The sequence below is a fragment of the Sus scrofa genome, chromosome 3 (assembly GCF_000003025.6).
Source record: "Sus scrofa isolate TJ Tabasco breed Duroc chromosome 3, Sscrofa11.1, whole genome shotgun sequence".
In the NCBI taxonomy this organism is placed as follows: domain Eukaryota; kingdom Metazoa; phylum Chordata; class Mammalia; order Artiodactyla; family Suidae; genus Sus; species Sus scrofa.
In genome coordinates, this window is record NC_010445.4 from 117,503,967 (window position 1) to 117,523,452 (window position 19,486).

The following is a 19,486-nucleotide window of genomic DNA, read 5'->3' on the forward strand; positions in this document are numbered from 1 at the left end:
GGCAAACAGGTGTTCTTAAGGAACACTCCACCTTCAGGAACACTAAGTCTGAATCTTACCTTTTCTATAGTTCGGCAGCCTTTTTGAGACACTCATTTACTCATCTGTTCCTTCATTCATTCACAAACACTTACTGGGTGCCATTATGTGCCAGATGTTAAGTGAGACACCGGAGACATAAAGACTTATTTAAAGTGCCAGGAAAGCTAGTGAACTTTAAAACACTTCAAAACAAAACAAACCTCATACTTTCACTGACATAGACAATTGAAACGACCCATTGAATGGATGCGATACTCAACATTAATTATTTCTTCATTCAACAAACGTATTAAGCACTTGGTGTATATCAAGCCTCTGGCTGTGCTTTGAAGACGTCCCAGTGAATACAATGGTCTCTGAAGTAAGGGAGCCTTAAGTCTAATGGTGCAGACAGAATAACTCGTAGGGGTCATAACTACTAATGCTATCGTTTTTTGTTTCTTGGTTTTTTTCTTTTCCATTGTGGTTTATTCAGGACATTGAAAATAGTTCCCTGTACTATACAGTAGGACTTTGTTGTTTATCCATTCTATGTATAATAGTTTGCATCTGTTAATCCCCCAGTCCCAATCCAGTCCTCCCCTGCTCCCCCTCTACCTTGGCAACCACAAGTCTGTTCTCTATGTCTGTGAGTCTGTTTCTGTTCATAGATAAGTTCATTTCTGTCGTATTTTAGATTCCACATATAAGTGACTTCATATAGTATGTGTTTTTCTGTTTCTGATTTACTTCACTTAGCATGATAATTTCTAGATCCATCCATGCTACTGCAAATGCCATTATTTCATTCCTTTTTATGGCTGAGTGATATTCCATTGCGTATATGTACCACATCTTCTTTATCCACTACTCTGTGGATGGACATTTAGGTTACTTCCATGTGTTGGCTATTATTTATAGTGCTGCCGTGAACACTGGGGTACATGTGTCTTTTAAAGTCATGGTTTTCTCTGGATAGGTGCCCAGGAGTGGGATTGATAAATCAAATGGTAATTCTGTTTTTAGTTTTTTTAAGGAATCTCCATATTGTTTTCCATAGTGGTTACACCAATTAACTTTCCCATCAACAGTGTTAGGGGCTTCCCTTTTCTCCACACCCTCCCAGCGTTTACTGTTTGTAGAATTTTTGATGATGGCCATTCTGACTGGTGTAAGGTGGTATCTCATAGTTTTAATTTGCATGTCCCTAGTAATTAGTGAAGTTAAATATTTTTTCATGTGTTTTTTGGCCATCCGTATGTCTTCTTTGCAGAATTGTCTGTTTAGATCTTCTGCCAATTTTTTGATAGGGTTGTTTGCATTTTTGGTATTGAGCTGCAGGAGGTTTTTATATATTTTGGAGATTAATCCCTTGTCAGTCACTTCATTTGCAAATATTTTCTCTCATTCTGTGGGTTGTGTTTTTGTTTTGTTTCGGGTTTCTTTGCTTTTAAGTTTAATTAGGTCCCATTTGTTTATTTTTGTTTTTATTGTCATCACTCTAGGAGGTGGATCTGAGAAGATTTTGCTGTGATTTATGTCAGAGAGTGTTCAGCCTACGTTTTCCTCTAAGAGTTTTAAGTATCTAGCGTGTATTTAGGCTTTAATCCATTTTGAGTTTATTTTTTTGTATGGTATTAGGGAGTGTTCTAATTTTGTTCTTTTACATGTAGCTGTCCAATTTTTCCAGCCACTTGTTGAAGGGATTGTCTTTTCTCCATTGTATTTTCTTGCCTTCTTTGTCATAGATTAGTAGTAGGTGCATAGATTAGACGTAGGTGCATGGGTTTAATTCTGTGTTTTCTTTTCTCTTCCACTGATCTATATTTCTGGTTTTGTGCCAGTACTGCACTGTTTTGATGACTGTATCTTTGTAGTATAGTCTGAACTCAGGGCACCTGATTCCTCCAGCTCCATATTTCTTTCTCAGGATGGCTTTGGCTGTTCTGGGTCTTTTGTGCTTCCGAACAGACTTTAAAGTATTTTGTTCTAGTTCAGTGAAAAATATCCTTGATAATTTGATAGGGATTGCATTGAATCTGTAGATTGCATTTGGTGGTATAATCATCTTATGCAAACAGAGGGTGAGTTAGAGTGTGAAAGAGTGCTGTGTAACCTGGTAATCTGAAGGCAAGTTAGGAAGTGACCTCTTCCTAGACTCTCCCTATCCTAGGATATTGATTTTCTCACTCCATGTGATAAAATATTTTCAGTGGAGTCTGGGAGCTCACTAGGAATTTGCTCCTTCCAGCTTGATACACTTCTTACGTATTATAATTGCCTTTGGGAAAAGTACTACTATAACCTTCCTGGGTGTGGTTTTTAATACCAAATGGAGGCTGTTAGTTTATTATAGTGGATATAAGAAAATGTATTTCTCATTTCTAAATGTAAATTCAGTAAATTCTAGATCACATTCCATTCACAATTCATATTGCTTCTACTTTTTTTTTTTTCCTGCCTAGGTAAGGCATCTTAATCAGAAAGCAGGCTTTCCTTTTGTTTTTAGCCTTTGGCGTAGCTTCTGATCTCTATTGTGCCTCTAAAGCTCCTCTGGCATCTTGTTATGAGGTTACTGTCTTTATAGCATCCAGTCCTAGCACTTACAGTTCTCTTTGCCCAGTAGCTATGAACCCTCACTCTAGAGCCAAGACACCTAAGTTCAAATACTTGCTGTCATACTTTGTGTGACCTTGAGCAAGTTATTGAGTCTCTCAGTACCTTTGTTTCCTCATCTGTAAAACAGAGATAATAATATGTTTTTTTTCGGGGGGGTTGTCTTTTTTTTGCCATTTTCTTGGGCCGCTCTTTTGGCATATGGAGGTTCCCAGGCTAGGGGTCGGATTGGAGCTATAGCCACCAGCCTACACCAGAGCCACAGCAACGCGGTATCCAAGCCACGTCTGCAACCTACCCCACGGCTCACGGCAACACCAGATCCTTAACCCACTGAGCAAGGGCAGGGATTGAACCCACAACCTCATGGTTCCTAGTCGGATTCATTAACCACTGCGCCACAATGGGAACTCCGATAACAATATGTTCTTGAAAGGATTTTTGTGAGGAATTATATAAAGAATTAAGAATAGTGCCTGAAACTTAAGAGTACCATAGAAGTATTAGCTATTATTATTATAATGGAAATGACAATGGAATCACAGGCTCAGTCATTAGTTTAACTACTATATTAGTAATCTATAGATTATATACAGTAATTTATGTAATAATTTAACGTCAAAACTTAATAGTGTAAAATGATGCATACTCTTATTCTCTCAGTTTTTGTGGATCTGGGATCTGGCCACAACTTGGGTCCTCTGGTTCAGGATCTCTTATAAGACTGTAATCAAAGTGTCGTCCAGGCCTATAATCTCATGTGAAGATTTCAGTTGAGAAGAATCTGCTTCCAGGTTCACTCCCTCAAGGGTTGCTGGACCAGGGTCCTTGGTTTATCCCTGGTAGTTGGGTAGAGGCCACCCTTAGTTCCTTAGAATGTGGCCCCTTGTAACTTGTGCCATCAGAGCCAGTATAGGAGAAGAGCCAGAGAAAGAGTCTGCGGGCAAGATGGAAGTCACAGACTGTAACCCAGTTACAGAATGATGTCTCATTACTTTTACCATATTCTGCTCGTTGGAAAGAGTTCACTAGGTCCAGCCCATACTCAAGGGAAGCAGATGACACCAAAGCATGAGTATTAGAAGGTGAGGATCACTGAGAGTCGTATCAGAAACTGCCTACCCCACTACTACTGCAGTTAGGATTTCACTTGTGTGGTTTTCACCACCGAGCATGTATATGTATAGATATGCAAATAAACTAAAATACTGAATTTATTTCCTGATGGAGGAAGTGACCTGGTCCTGTCAAATAAAATACAGCAAACTGATAATGAAATACAATTTTTGATTATTAGTCGTTCTAATTGTTTAAAAAGCTTTGAAAACATTTTAAAGATACTTGCATATTTGAAATAACAACAGCATTATTATTTGTGTTGGTTAATTTTAGATGTCATCCTGTTTGAGCCAAGGGATACTCAGCTGGTAAAACCCTTCTGAGTTAGTCTGTGAGGATGTTTCTGGAGGAAATTAGCATTTGAATCAGAGCGAATAAAAAAGATCTGCCCTCACCATTTTGGGCGGATGTCGTCCAATCTGTTGAGGGCATGGAACAAAAACTCCCCCCAAAGGGCAGATTTGTTCTCTCTCTTCTTGAGCTGAGACAGCCAGTTTTCTCCTGCCCTCCAACGCTGGAGTTCCAGGCTCTCAAGCCTTTGGCCTGATCTCTCCCCATGGTTCTCAGATCTTTGAACTGGGACTGAAGTATACAGCTGGATCTCCATAATTGTGTGAGCCAATTCCTATAATACATGTTCTTTTATCTATATCCATATATGTATGGATTTTGTTTCTCTTGAGAACCCTGACAAATACACTATTCTGTAAACATAGGGAAGAAAATATCCATTTCTGAATCCTTCACAGTTTAACTTAATCAGAGATCTTTCCTTTTGGTTTTTGTTTGTTCTCTCCACATCCATTCTGCATGTAATGTATAATTTCTCTTGTGCATATTTGAAAACAGTTGTTCAACACATTTCTTTTGAACCTATCTCTCTATTTTGGCTTGCATTCACAATGTCTGCTGGAAAAGAAGTACAATGCGTCTTAAGGTTAACGTAGCTTCTTAGAGCTTCCTCAGCTTTAAAGATTGCTCTGCTTACAGATGTTCTTGCCCTTGCAGGAACAGTGGTGAAAAGGGAAAGGGCAGATGAAACATGAGCTTAACCTAGTCTGATTGTGGAGACATAACTCATACTGTGATTACAGAGTTTTCAGAGAGACATGAGAAACTGTGTTTTCTTTAAAGGGGCGTACTCTAGAAAATAACGCGTGCAATAAATTGTCTATAAAGGTCACCCGGGGAAGAGGGTGAACATCTGTATGATTTTTTTTATTATTCAAAAGCTTTATCTGGTTTCAATTAACCACATGGCTGAAGTCCCCCCCCCACCCCTCTTTAAACACCTGGCCCAGTTAATATCGGCGGTATGATCCCTGCTGAAGTGTTGAAATTTCAGTGTCTCTGGGCTACTCTGAGACGGCACAGTGCCTGCATGTCTGAAGTTAGCATGACACGCTCCATTTAAGATGCATTTGACAATCAAATAAGTTTGTGTTAGCCAGAGTGTTGCAACCCCTAATCATTTTGCCAAAAATAAGTTAGCTGTTAGGTTTTATAACATATGAAGTGTGATAATAAGAAACTTGTGTTTCCATTTCTTCTGTTATTTTTACTGGAATATTTGACTCCCATAAGATTTTGAAGACATATGTGTAGTTTAGTAGCTGGTTTATTTGGTTTTATTTTGTTTCAATTCTTTATAATATTTTTGTAACCAATTATAGGAAACTTTGGTCTTAAAATAATTTTAAGAGTTACTGCATATTTTAGACATAATGTCTGACCTATATTTTAATATACTAAAGAAAATAATTGGCTCTTAAAAATCTGGTATTAAAAATTTTGTTTAAGCAAATTTGGTACTTAGAATTATGGAAAGTCTTTATATATTTTGACAATAATGTTCAGAATAAAGAATTGAAGGGCGTTCCCGTCGTGGCTTAATGGAAACGAATCCGACTAGTAACCATGAAGATGCAGGTTCAATACCTGGCCTCGCTCAGTGGGTTAAGGATCCAGCATTGCTGTAAGCTGTGGCATAGATTGCAGACATGGCTTGGATCCCGTATTGCTGTGGCTGTGGTGTAGGCAGGCAGCTATAGCTCTGATTTGACCCCTCATTGGGAACCTCCATATGCCACAGGTGCGTCCCTTAAAAGAAAGAAAGGAAGGAAGGAAGGAAGAAGAAAGAAAGAAAAGAATAAAAAAATTCAAAAAGACTATAATTGGAAGATTTTTATTTTTACTTAAAAAAAATTGTTTGGCTGTGTCTATGGCATGTGGATGTTCTTGGGTCAGGGATCGAACCCTTACCATAGCAGTGACAATGCCAAATCCTTAACCACTAGGCCACCAGGGAACTCCCTGGAAGATTTTTAAATAGTACTATAATGACTTAAAATTATAAACACATTTTCAGATTCATGGGCTCTGTAGAGACAGTCTACTCCCATCTTTAATTTTACAGGTAGAAACTGAAAGGAAAGTACCTTGCCAGGATTCAGTCTTGGCTCTGTCCGGGTCTAGGGATGGGTATGGTTATATTAGCTGTGGGTACAAAGAGAATCTAAGAAAATATCTGATGGCTCTTTCGACCTTTTGTTAGTGGCAGAGCCTACTGATAGTGTGTGGCACGTTCCTGGACTGTACACAGCTGGCTTCATGTGACTCATTACTGTGTAGCTCCAGGAATAGGAAGGAGATCCCGTGAATACTACCCTAGCAATTTGAGGCAGAAGGGGGTGACACGGGAACAAAAGATAGTCATCTTAACCCCACTATCTAGAATCTCCTTTCCTTCAACATCAGTCCTCTCTATATGTTTATGTGCCATCTGATTTTCCCAGTAAATTGTTTGTGTAAACAGTTGCTCAAGGTTGGGAGTTGAAAGCCTTCGATTCTTAAACTCATCTCTTCACTGAGTCATGAAGTGAAATTCAAGTAATTTAACTGTTATTTTCCTCTAAGGATTTATATGGCATTTAATTATATAACACTTCCTCCCCTTCCAGGGCTATCAGACAGATCCTTCAAAATTTAATTTTTTATATTATTTGGCCTTCCTTGGGAAAAATGCACAATAACATAGAGCTTCCTTTGTCTGCCTGGTTGGCAAAAATACCTTCTCTCTAAATGAAATTTCCAGATTACTTAACCTTACTCCTTTAAGCCTCAGACTTATTTTATCCAGTTGGGTAAAATTTTGTCCAAAATGTACTTTTTGCCTATCTACCTTTTTCAGCAGTACATGTTGATTATGGAAGAATTTTTTCCTAATGATTCAAAGACATCATTTTCATACAGTTATTGTACTACAGTAAAATACAATTACAGGGATTTTGCCTGTGTCCTGAAATTTCTTAGATCATAGTGCTTTTGTAAAAAAAAGAATTCTCATGCCTGTTTATTTTATAGTTTTTTGGTCTCCTCCCTCAATGTTAGGTGCCATTTCTCTTCCCTATTTGTACTTCGTTGCTACTAATTTTCTGCAGAGAATAGATAACCATGTTAGAGTTTTGTCTCCAGTAAGAATGAATACATCTTAAACGAAGATACAAGAGTAAAATTGACAGAATTAAGTAAAAGAATTTTGTTATTACAGCAGTAACAAAACTTCTTTCATTTGTTTCTTTGGGTATCCCCAGTGTGGTGATAGTGTAGATACTCAAAATTTTAGAGATTCAAAACATACCCACAAGTACAACTAAGAAGCTTGAAAAACTACTGAAAGTTAAAATAGCATGTTAGATCACATATGTTTTGATTCAGGAGTATATCTTGTCTAGATTAGGAAAAAAATTAATTCGAATATTCTGAAAGTAAAGAGATTTTGAGATTGTGGTATACTTACACTATTCTGCACATCTGCAGTCAGTGAGACATGCTTGTGAGAAACATTTATACACGTCACAAGGTTGTGTTCAATTGCCAGCATAGTCTGGAGGTAGGGGAAGAATAGGAGATAATTTATTTGTCAGAGTAACTGTTGTCACAGTTCTGCCCCTAGATCAATTGATAAGAAATAAAAGGCAGAAATGAGGAAGTACCACGAAGCTTTGAGTGTTTTGAAAAGAGAGGTAGCATCTCACTGGGAGGATCAGAAAACATACCATGGAAGAGGTGGTATTGAACAGAGGAAGGAGGAGTCAGTATTTAGAAGGATTTAAAACAGAGGATTTGATGGGGTTTGCAGGGGATGGCAGGGTTGCTATGCATCCTAAGCGGTAGAAAGTCTATGAAAAAGGGTTTTTATCACTGGGCACATGTACAGCAGTGGGTAGTCTGCTCTGTATGCAGCACAGTGTGCAAGAAGGGAACCGTGGGTAGGAGAACCTAGGCTGATGGAGTGGAGGGGCAAGAAAGTTTGGACTCTGTTTTCTGGACAGCAAGGAGCCACTGAAGGATCTGAGATAATAATAGTCATGCATCGGGTAAAGCTAACGTCTCAGTGAAAAGAAAAATGGAATGAGAGAGAGAGTGTAGAATAAAATGAAATGAGAGCGTGTAGAATAGAAAGTGAACCACCAAGTGGTAGGCAAGTTCGCTAGTCCAGTGAGAAATCATGGAAACACTATATGGGATCTGCCCAGGGAAATTGTTCAGAAAGAAAAGAAACAGGTCATAGACTTATATTGGGGGAATGACTTCATTTGGTGGGAAGGAGGATGAAGAGGACGAAGCAGAGAAGAAGGCAAAAGGTGTCATAATTTTCTAGTCTATGGGCGGCAATCTACTAATGGGTCCTGAATTCACTTCAGTGGGTTGCAACCAGTGGATTAGTCAAATAGGGTGGACTCTGCCATCATAGCACAGGGTTAGTGGCTTTTAACAACGAAGCTTTGTTTATGACTTGTGATATAAGTCCTTTGACAGTAAGTTGCCCGCATGTAGTTCTCTCCTTGTGCTCTTATTCCAGAATCCAGGCCGATGGAGTAGCTGGAATAGTCGGTCTCACAGCAGAGAATAAAAAGGAAACAGTGAATCACATACTGCATTTTAAAACCTCTGCCTGGAAGTGACATTTGTCACTCCTCATCCTGCATTAGACAGAGCAAGTCGCATGACCAAGTCTACCAACAGTGAGGTCGTGAAGTTTAATCTTCAGGGAAGGGAAGCCTATGGTCTGTAAATAATAAAACTGCATTTTTTAAAAAGTAAAGTAAAATAGAGTAGAATAGAAAATATTAGAGTATATCCTATTGTTAAAAAGGTATATATTGTGGACTCTTTTATTTTGCTTTGTATGAGTGTGTATTGATATCCTAGATTACAATGCAGAGTATACGTATATGTTACTGTGGGTCAAAGTAAAACATTTGAAAGTCATTAACCTAGACTAGAGTATACTACGAAGCTAGGAAAAGAGAAAGAATGTCTAGAAAGGCATAGATATGGTAGATTAAGGATGGTCAGATTCCTTGCCATTCCTCTCTCGGGAGGTGAAGTCTCTCTCCTTTCCCCTTTGACTTTGGGCTGGGCATGTGACTTGGTTTCGCCAGTGGGATGTGGTGGAGGTGATATTCTAGTGCTTCCAAACCCAGGCCTTAAGAGGACTGGGAGCTTCTATTTTCTCCTTCTTGGAAGCCAGCTCTCAAATCAGAAGTCCAGCAACCCTGAGACCACCATGCTGCGAGAAGCCCAGGCCAGCCACATAGGAGGATCATGAGGAACCAGATGTGAGTGAAACCTTCTTGGACTTTACAGCCTATCCCATCTGCTACCGAATGTAGCCAAGTGAGTGCCCAGAGCCACTGCCATATGGAGCAGAAGTCTAGCTGTGTCCTCTTTGAATTCCTGACCCACAGAATCAGAAAGAATAATCAGTGGTTCCAAACCATAAGTTTTGGGAATGGTGTGTTATATAGAAATAGATAAATGGAACAAGGTAAAGGAACTGAGTATAACAAAGATCGAAGGAGTTCCCGTGTGGCTCAGTGGTAACGAACCTAAGATCCATGAGGATGCATGTTCAATCCCTGGCCCCACCCAGTGGGTTAAGGATCCAGCATTGCCATGAGCTGTGGTGTAGGTCACAGACACAGCTTGGATCTGGCATTGCTGTGGCTGTGGTGTAGGCCAGCAGCTGCAGCTCAGATTTGACCCCTATCCTGGGAACTTCCTATGCCACAGGTGTGGCCCTAAAAAGCAAAAAAAAAAAAAAAATTGAAGAGAAGAAGAACCTAAGCCTTCTGATCTTGGTAATTGGAAGGTCAGTGATGGCCTGGAACAGAACATTTTTAGTGAAATAATGGAAGAAGGAGGTTGCAGGAAATTGGGTGTTGCAGGAAATTGGGTGATCCAGGAATTGGCCAGTAAAGGGCAGAAGACAAGATGATAACTTGGAGAAGTTGGTCGAGGAAACATCTTTTCTGTATAAGTGGGAGAGAATTTTTTTAATGATTTTTATTTTTTCCGTTATAGTTGGTTTATAGTGTTCTGTCAGTTTCTACTGTACAGCAAAGTGACCCAGTCATACATATATATATATATATATATATATATATATATATATATTCTTTTTCTCACTTTATCTTCCATCATGTTCCATCACAAGTGACTATATATGGTTCCCAGTGCTATACAGCAGGATCTCATTGCTTATCCACTCCAAAGGCAATAGTTTGCATCTATTAAGCCCAAATTCCTAAGTGGGAGAGAATTTAGGTTATGCTGAGAGGAATAACCCATGCAGAGAGAGATGCAGAAAATCAAAGAGAAATGGGAATGTTTGTTGGAGAGGTTTCCTTCTTGTTGTCTTTTAAGCCTGCACACTTGAAAACAAAACATGCTCACATGTTGTAACAAGGTCATGTAACAACCTAATTTTTCCCATTTTACAGATGAGACCAAAGTTCCAAGTCCTTATGAGTCTTCTATCCTTACGTTAGGTAGCTAGTAAATGGCAGAACCAGGACTCTGCAGTCTGTGCTGTCACATTTCCATCACTGGCCTTCAGGTGAGTTAGGAAGGTTAAAATTGTAGATAATTAGAGTAAGTTACTTTGACAAACCATCAAAACCTATTTGACCTAAACTTAAAGTTTCTACTCTTATTCCTTTAAGACTTGAGTTCTTCAAATAAACAGGGAGGGTTTTTGCGGGAAGTGGGTGAACGCACTTGGGGCAGGTCAGAGAGAACTGGGAGAAAGGAGAACAGGTCTGAGTGTCCTGGAGCATAGATCAAGGGAGGTGGTCGTGAGGCAGGGCCAAGGGCAGAAATTAACCTCAGACAACAGTGAATCAGAATCCTGTAATTGAGCTTAGAGCATGAAGGGAACTGGAGGATTCTGCAGTTGTGTCCAATGACCCGTTAGTGAACCCCGGTGTGTGAAAACTGCAATGGTCAGGCAGTCAACAGCTACCTTGGTTTGTGAAAGACACTCCATTGTAGAAAACAGCACATCTCTCCTCTGAGGAAAGTCTGTTTTCAGTATGCTGAAGTGCTATTTTTGTAATTAACCGATGCATTTATTTAAATATATTAACATATCTGTTTATGTGTATACACACACGTTGTCTTTTCTGAATATCACAGATTACCTTGCTGAAACTAGACACATGGAAAGTTTCAACTTTTCAACTTCAGCCATTTTTTAGTTATCTGCTTATTTTAAAAAAATCCTGAAATTGCTTTCAAAGTGGAAAAATTGTGTGGGCTTTTTTCATCTTTTCATAACTTGAAAACTATTTAATATATTTTTCTCAAACTTTGCAAAAAAAAAAAAAAATCACCTTTGGGCTGAAACCAAGCATGGAAAATTTCACCACAAAGAGCTAATTTTTTGGAAAGCTGCAAGAAAGTGAAAACAGGGGTTTATAATAGAACATTCTTCATGCATGTTAATACTTAGTACTTTATCTAATGTGTTTCATCTGAGAATTTCTGAACACTGTTCAGATTTAAATATTGAGCCATTTTAATAGTTACGTATCCATGATATACTGTCAGAAAATATGGAAAATTCCCCACATCCTCTGAAAAGTGCAATATACATTGGGAGTTTGATATGTTTAAAGGGAGAGGTAAGGAAAATGAAGTAAAGTGGCTACTAGCCAGAGAAAGCCTTACACTTACTGCCTAAACACATTTTATCACCACCTCTTCCTGGCCCAGGAGGAGTTGGGAGTAGGATCTATGTGATGACATAAGGCAGCAATTCAAAAATCTGAGCCAGTAGTTCTCAGGCAGTATCAGCATCACCTGGGATCTTGTTAGAAATGCAAAATATTGGGCCCCACCCAGACTTACAGAAACCTAAACCCGGCACACAGTGTTTTAACAAGTGCTGTAGGTAAATCTGGTGTATGCTCTAGTTTGAAACTAGAACTTTTTCCAAAAGCTTGGAATGTAGAATGTTCTGAGGTGTTGTGGACAATTTAATCTGTCCTTGCTCATTCAGCTCTGTCTTCTCATACCATTCCTTGGAAGCAGGGGAACTACTCAGCAAGTTTTCTAAAAGAAAGATCTTCTTTCCTCTACTTCATGTTTTCTAGCTCTTTGCAGCTGTGACCTTATCCCCAAGCACAGTAAGCACCTCCACCCCGCGTAGAGGTGCTCATACAGGGGAAACAACGCTCCCAAGACGTAGGTTCTCATTTCCGTGATTATCAGGGCCAAGCCTGGGATGGGACCATATATTTCATTCTCATTTCTTTGAAGTCTTAAGTTCTAAGATTTAAGCAGCAAGGTAGCAGAGGTCTGTCAGTGGAAGCTGATTTAAGCCCTGCTTTTTTATGTGCAAGTTCTCGGAAATCTTAAGTTTCACGGTGGCCCTCTACATTCCAGCAAACTCCAGTGTCTCCATTTTTGTGTGGTTAGGCACTGAAGTCATTGTTTATGTGGCACTGAAACAAATTTTGAGAATATTCCCCTGGTGACAGAAGTGGACCTATTGCTAATCACTGGTGCCCCAGCTTGTATGAATGAAACTTAAGCATAGCCCGGAAGAGGTATTTATGCTGTTTAAGGTATCTGTCTTCAGTTGCAGCCCATTTCAGAGAAGTATAAGCATCTAAGGTAATAATATCAATGGAGAGGGAAAAGGCACATCTTTTTAAATTGATCGTTTAAAGTTTTTATTATGAAAAATAAAACAGAAAAATAAAAGTAATTGTATATTAAATCTCCATATATCTGTTAGCCAGATTACCATAGCTACTAATATCTTTACCTCATTTTTTTTTCAAAGACTTTCAAGTAAATGATAGCCTTCATGATATTTCACTGAAATATTTCATTGTGCATCTTATATGAAGGACTTTTTCTTATCTGTCATGTCATTGTTATGCCTAGCAAAATGAATGGTATAGTCCCTAAAATGTCTTTTTACAATTGTTTGTAAGATCCTTCCTTAAATTAAAGGCTTTTCTTTCCCATTATAAAAGTTAATATATTTGTGAGTTTCAGGAAGGTAGGAAAACAAGTTTAAATTTAAAAAGTAAACACGCCTTTGAGGATTGCTATGTATTCGGAGAGACTTAACATACCATAAATTGCTTTTATAGCACAACAAGTAGCCTCTTAAAACAGAATGTGAAATTGTTTAAAGAAAGGTATGGATGGATCTGAGAATAATCTGTTATAAAGAAATTTGATGTATGAGTTCATGATTTTAAAAGTAATTGTCTTTTGAGTTACCACGCTTAAACCAGAGAAGATAATGCAATACCTTCAATTTTGCTTTTATTTAATAAGGAAAAAGGGAAAATGTGGGGCTGTTTTTGCATTATTATTTATTAGGATGTATTTAAAACTCCCTTACAGATATTATAGAGTATTAAATTATTAAAAACTGTAATTATCCTTTATTATATTACTATAACTATAATTTATGAATCATTTAATTCTTTCAACAATTCTTTTTCTGTTTATTTGCTTATTAAAATTTTTTTAAGTGTTGCACATGTAAGTTCCTAGACCAGAGATTGAATCCAAACTACAGCTGTGACCTACACCACAGCTGTGGCAATACCAGATCCTTTAACCCACTTTGCCAGGCCAGGGATTTAACCTGTGCCTCCGTAATGAACTGAGCTGCTGCAGTTGGATTCTTAACCCACTGCACCACAGTGGGAACTTCTGCTTATTTTGTTTTTATTTTTTCTTTTTTATTTTTTTTATTATTATTTTTTTTATTTTCCCACTGTATAGCAAGGGGATCAAGTTATCCTTACATGCATACATTACAGTTACATTTTTTTTCCCCTACCCTTTGTTCTGTGACAACATGAGTATCTAGACAAAGTTCTCAATGCTACTCAGCAGGATCTCCTTGTACATCTATTCTAAGTTGTGTCTGATAAGCCCAAGCTCCCAATCCCTCCCACTCCCTCCCCCTCCCATCAGGAAGCCACAAGTCTTTTCTCCAAGTCCATGATTTTCTTTTCTGAGGAGATGTTCATTTGTGCTGGATATTAGATTCCAGTTATAAGTGATATCATATGGTATTTGTCTTTGTCTTTCTGGCTCATTTCACTCAGGATGAGATTCTCTAGTTCCATCCATGTTGCTGCAAATGGCATTATGTCATTCTTTTTTGTGGCTGAGTAGTATTCCATTGTGTATATATACCACATCTTCCGAATCCAATCATCTGTTGATGGACATTTTGGTTGTTTCCATGTCCTGGCTATTGTGAATAGTGCTGCAATGAACATGCGGGATTAGTTTTCCTTTTCTTAAAAAAAGCTTTCAGTGCTGTCAATTGATATTAACAGCATTTTCTATTGGTTTATTTTTACATTTTTTTTTCACTTTTTAAGTTGATTTACAATGTTATTTGTTGCTTACAACAAAGCAATTGAATAATACATATATACATGCCATGGACATGTCAAAATAATAATAATTATTATTATAAGCAGGACACAGCCAAAATAATAATAATAATAATAATAATAATAATAATAATGATAATTAGCAATGTTCAGCATCTTTTCATATGCTTTTTGGCCATCCATTTTCTTTAGAGAGATGTCTATTTAGGTCTTCTGCCCATTTTTTTCCTTTTTCTTTTTTCCTTTTTAGGGCCACACATGCAGCATGAGGAAGTTCCTGGGTGAGAGGTCAAATGGGAGCTGCAGCTGAGGCCTACACCACAGCCACAGCAGCACAGGATCCGAGACACATCTGTGACCCATGCTGCAGCTTGCAGCAAAGCCGGATACTTAACTCACTAAGTGAGGCCAGGGATCGAACCCACATCCTCATGAATACTAGTTAGGCTCTTAACCTGCTGAACCACAACAGGAACTCCCTTCTGTCCATTTTTTTTGTTAGGTTGTTTGTTTTTATGATTTTGAGCTGCATGAGTTGTTTGTATATTTTGGAAATCACTTGTCATTCACTTTATTTGCAAATATTTTCTCCAGTTCTGTGAGTTGTCTTTTCATTTTGTTTCTGATTTCCTTTGCTGTTCAAAAGCTTAAGTTTAGTTTAATTTAAGGTCCCATTTGTTTATTTTATTTTTATTTTCATTACTCTAGAGTGTCAAAGAGTGTTCTGCCTATGTTTTCCTCGACATTTAGGCCTTTAATCCATTTTGAGTTTATTTTTTACATGGTGTTAGAGAATGTTTTAATTTCATTCTTTTGCATATAGCTGTCCAGTTTTCCCACCACTACTTATTGAAGAGACTGTCTTTTCTCCATTATATATTCTTGCCTCCTTTGTCATAGATCAGTTGACCATGCTTGGGTTTATTTCTGGGCTTTCTATCCTGTTCCATTTATCTATATTTCTGTTATTGAGCCAGTACCATCCATACTGTTTTGGTTACTATAGCTTTGCAGTATAATCTGAGTTTAGGGAGCCCGATTCCTCTAGCTTCATTTTTCTTTCTCAGGTTGCTTTAGCTATTTGGGGTCTTTTGTGTTTCCATACAAATATAAAAATGTTTTGTTCTAGTTCAGTGAAAAATGCCATTGGTAATTTGAAAGAGACTGCACTGAATCTATAGATTGCCTTAGGTGGCATAATCATTTTGACAATATTGATTCTTCCAGCCCAAGAACGTGGTTTATGTTTCCAACCGTTTGTGTCACTTTTTATTTCTTTCACCAGCATCATAAAGTTTTTAGAGTACAAGTCTCTTGCCTTCTTAGGTAGGTTTATTCCTAGGTATTTTATTATTTTTGATGTGATAGTAAATGGGATTGTTTCCTTAATTTCTCTTTCTGACACTTCATTATTAGTGTATAGAAGTGCAAGAGATTTCTGTGTCTTTTGTGATTGGTTTGTTCTTATTTTCTGTTTCTTGCTTGGTTAGTCTTGAAAGATTGTAACTTTTTAATAATCTGTCCATTTTTATTGGCACTTAGTTGCTTGTAGTAGTCTCGTATGATCCTTTGTATTACCATGGTGTCAGCAGTAACTTCTTTTTCATTTCTTATTTTATTTATTTGAGCCCTCTCCCTTTTTTCCTTAATCAGGCCAGCTAAAGGTTTATCAATTTTGTTGATCTTTGTAAAGAACAAGCTTTTAGTTTCATTGTTCTTTTCTATTGCTTTCTTCATCTCTATTTCTTTTATTTCTTCTCTGATCTTTATGATTTCTTTCTATCTACTAACTTTGGGTTTTGTTTCTTCTTTTTCTTGTTACTTTAGGTGTAAGTTTAGATTGTTTATTTGAGATTTTTCTTGTTTTCTGAGTCTTTCAGCAACTTGTGAAGGGGACTCATTCTTTTTCCATTTTATACATGAGAAATGTGAGACTTTAAAGGGTCCAAAGTAACTTGTTCCAGGTTAGACAGCTAATAATGGGCTATGCTAGGATTTGAACCCACATTTGTTTGACTCCAAAGTCCATGTTCTTCGCCACTAGGCTAAAAGGTTAATTTCTTATGATAAAGGATTTGTAGACGTCAGTAAAAAGAACAGCAGTGTCTCAGATAAAGGTGCGAAGGATATAAACATATAACTCACTGAAGAAGAGCTAGATAATAAAATACATCAAAAAATATGTACTTAGCACAATGCGTGACACAGTGCTTAATAAACTAGTACACGATAGTACTTAATAACATCTGCCCTATTGACTGTAGTAGTATGTAATATTTGATGAATGTACCTCAGCAGTTACCAAAATGTGTTGCTGCTATTGCAGTATTTTAAAGAAAAAACTCAGTGTTGTGTATGCATACTTCTGTATACATTTTTGGAAGGTCTGAACAGCTAAATCCCAGGTGGCTTAAGGTGGTTACCTCTGGGGCTTAAAGGTAAGGATGAGTTGGAGGTGGCAATGCTACACCGTTTCTATTTTTTTTACAATGATCATGTGTTACCAGAAAAAGAAAATTCCTATAACAATTGTTTATACCCGGGAGTTCCCTTTGTGGCTCAGTGATTAACAAACCCGACTAGGATCCATGAGGATGCAGGTTCGATCCCTGTTCCGCTCAGTGGATTAATGATCCAGCATTGCTGTGAGCTGTGGTGTAGGCTGCAGATGTGGCTTGGATCCCATGTTGCTGTGGCTGTGGCATAGGCCGGCAGCTGTAACTCCAATTTGACCCCCAGCCTAGGAACTTCCATATGCAAAAAAAAAAAAAAAAAATTACTTATACCCTTTGAACCTACTATTTTCTTTGGGATATACAGAAAATAATAACCTATAATGGGAAAGAATCTGAAAAAGAATATATATATACACGTGTGTGTGTGTGTGTGTGTGTGTGTGTGTGTGTGTGTGTGTGTATACCTGAATCACTTTGCTATATACCAGAAACTAACTACGCTTCAATAAGAAAAAATAATTTCAAAAATAGAGAACACATTCATGTACAAAAATATTATTTATTGTATCAAAATATTGGAAACATCCTAATATCCAAACTTAAAGGAAAGTTTGTACATGGAATGTGCAACTATTAAAAGTATGTTTCTAGAAGTTCCCCTTGTGGCTGAGCAGGTTAAGAACCTGACTAGCATCCATGAGGATGGGTGTTTGATCCCTGGCCTCACTCAGTGAATTAAGGAGTTACTGAGTTGCCAATCTAGTGTTGCTGCAAGCTGTGACATAGATTGGAGATGCATCTTGGATCCATTGTTGCTGTGGCTGTGGTGTAGGCCAGCAGCTGCAGCTCTGATTCAACCCCTATCCTGGGAACTTCCATGTGCTGTAGGTACAGCCATATAGAGAAAAAATTTAATTAATGAATTAATTAAAATAAAATTACGTTTTCAAAAAACATTGTAATACACCAAAGTTAATTATATAATATTAAGGATGTTAAAATATAAAGAGGATAGAGAATATGACTATATGTCAAAAGAAAAGATATATTTAAAATTACCCATATGAATGTAATGGTTGGTTTGAGTGGTGGGTTTTGGAGTGATTTTTTTCTACTAATTTTTTGTTCTTAAATTTCCTCTCATGGCATATATTTTTTTCACTATTAAAATTATTTAATTGTTATGCATTTTCTTTATTTAAAAAGTAATTTGATTTTATGGCTTAATAACCAAAAGTTGGGTTCAGGAGAGAAAGTTTTTAATAATTTGTTACACAGCGAGAGATAACAAATACAAGGTGAAAGTTAAAGGTAAGGTCAACTTCATGGTTTCTCTGCAGGAAAACCCGCCCTTGAGACTAGCAGCATTCAGTCAGTAGCAGCATCTTTGGCAATGGCAGCCAACCTAGCTTTTTAACTCTTCTTGCTCTACTCAGTTACCTAGGCTTTTGCCCATCCCTGCAATTTTTTTTTTTTAATAAACCCTACCTTTTTCCCCCCACAAAAGTAATTTGGGTTGTTGATAAGTATATATGTTGCTGGCCCACCTCATGGTTGTTACTTGGATGTGAGAACAAAATGACAGGTTGGGATTAGCATCATCCTTCATCATGCTGCTGGGGTGAAGCAGACCTTATTCAGATCTCATCAGAGCATGAGGTTCATAGTGACTAGGACTTTAAGAGTCTCTAGGGACCTGGAGCTCCCGTCATGGCGCAGTGGTTAATGCATCTGACTAGGAACCATGAGGTTGAGGGTTCGATCCCCGGCCTTGCTCAGTGGGTTAAGGATCCGGCGTTGCCACCGTGAGCCATGGTGTAGGTTGCAGACGCGGCTTGGATCCCGCATTGCTGTGGCTCTGGCGTAGGCCGGCGGCTACAGCTCCAATTGGACCCCTAGCCTGGGAACCTCCATATGCCGCGGGAGCGCCCTAGAAAAGACAAAGACAAAAAAAAAAGAGAGAGAGAGTCTCTAGGGTATGAGTGAGTGAGTGGCCCATGCTGAGGCAGAGACATTGTCTTTATGAATTCAATAGGAATGGGAGGGATACAAGTCTGAAAAATAGAGCTTGTGCCTTGCTACGTTTAGACCTTGTTATGCCAATGAACTGGATGTTCACAGAAGAGCAGATTCTTAGAGCCTCGGCGGACAGCAGTGAGAGAAGAGATAACAGAAAAAGTAGAGACATGAGCAAAATTCTGTGGAATTGTTTTCTTGTGGCTATTGTTTATTCCAGCCAGAAGATTCTGTTCAGGTCTTTCAGTTTTGGGAGATGAAAACTATGAACTATGAACGTGCTCTTAAAGGAAGGAAAGGACACTTTAATACGGTTACTCCTTGTGCAAGAGGCTATTTTACCCTCCCTTCCTGCTTGTATGGAAAATCTGTGAACAATATGCAATGTAGGCCACAAAAAATTCTCTGAAGTAGAAAAAGCCTAGCAGGCACTAAATGAAAGATGCTTCACTAGAATGAAATGTGGTTGCTTTGCGATCTTATATTCCAAGCCAGTTCCAACCAATTGTATGTGGTTGGGATGCAGCCAGATTA

At 38.1% G+C, this 19,486-nt stretch overlaps 1 protein-coding gene across 5 annotated transcripts in view; it reads left to right on the plus strand.

Moving 5' to 3' along the window:
- The window catches only part of LDAH (lipid droplet associated hydrolase), a 111,628-nt gene that overhangs the window by 40,172 nt on the left and 51,970 nt on the right, over nt 1-19,486 (plus strand). Inside the window, exon 5 of one of the 5 annotated variants that reach the window (XM_013996309.2) lies at nt 8,621-10,171. The exons of the other annotated variants lie outside the window; for them this stretch is intronic. Coding sequence (XP_013851763.1) covers nt 8,621-8,671 — 51 coding nt within the window. The 3' untranslated portion in view covers nt 8,672-10,171. Of the gene's footprint in view, nt 1-8,620; nt 10,172-19,486 lie in introns of those variants that run through there. 5 annotated transcript variants of the gene reach the window in all.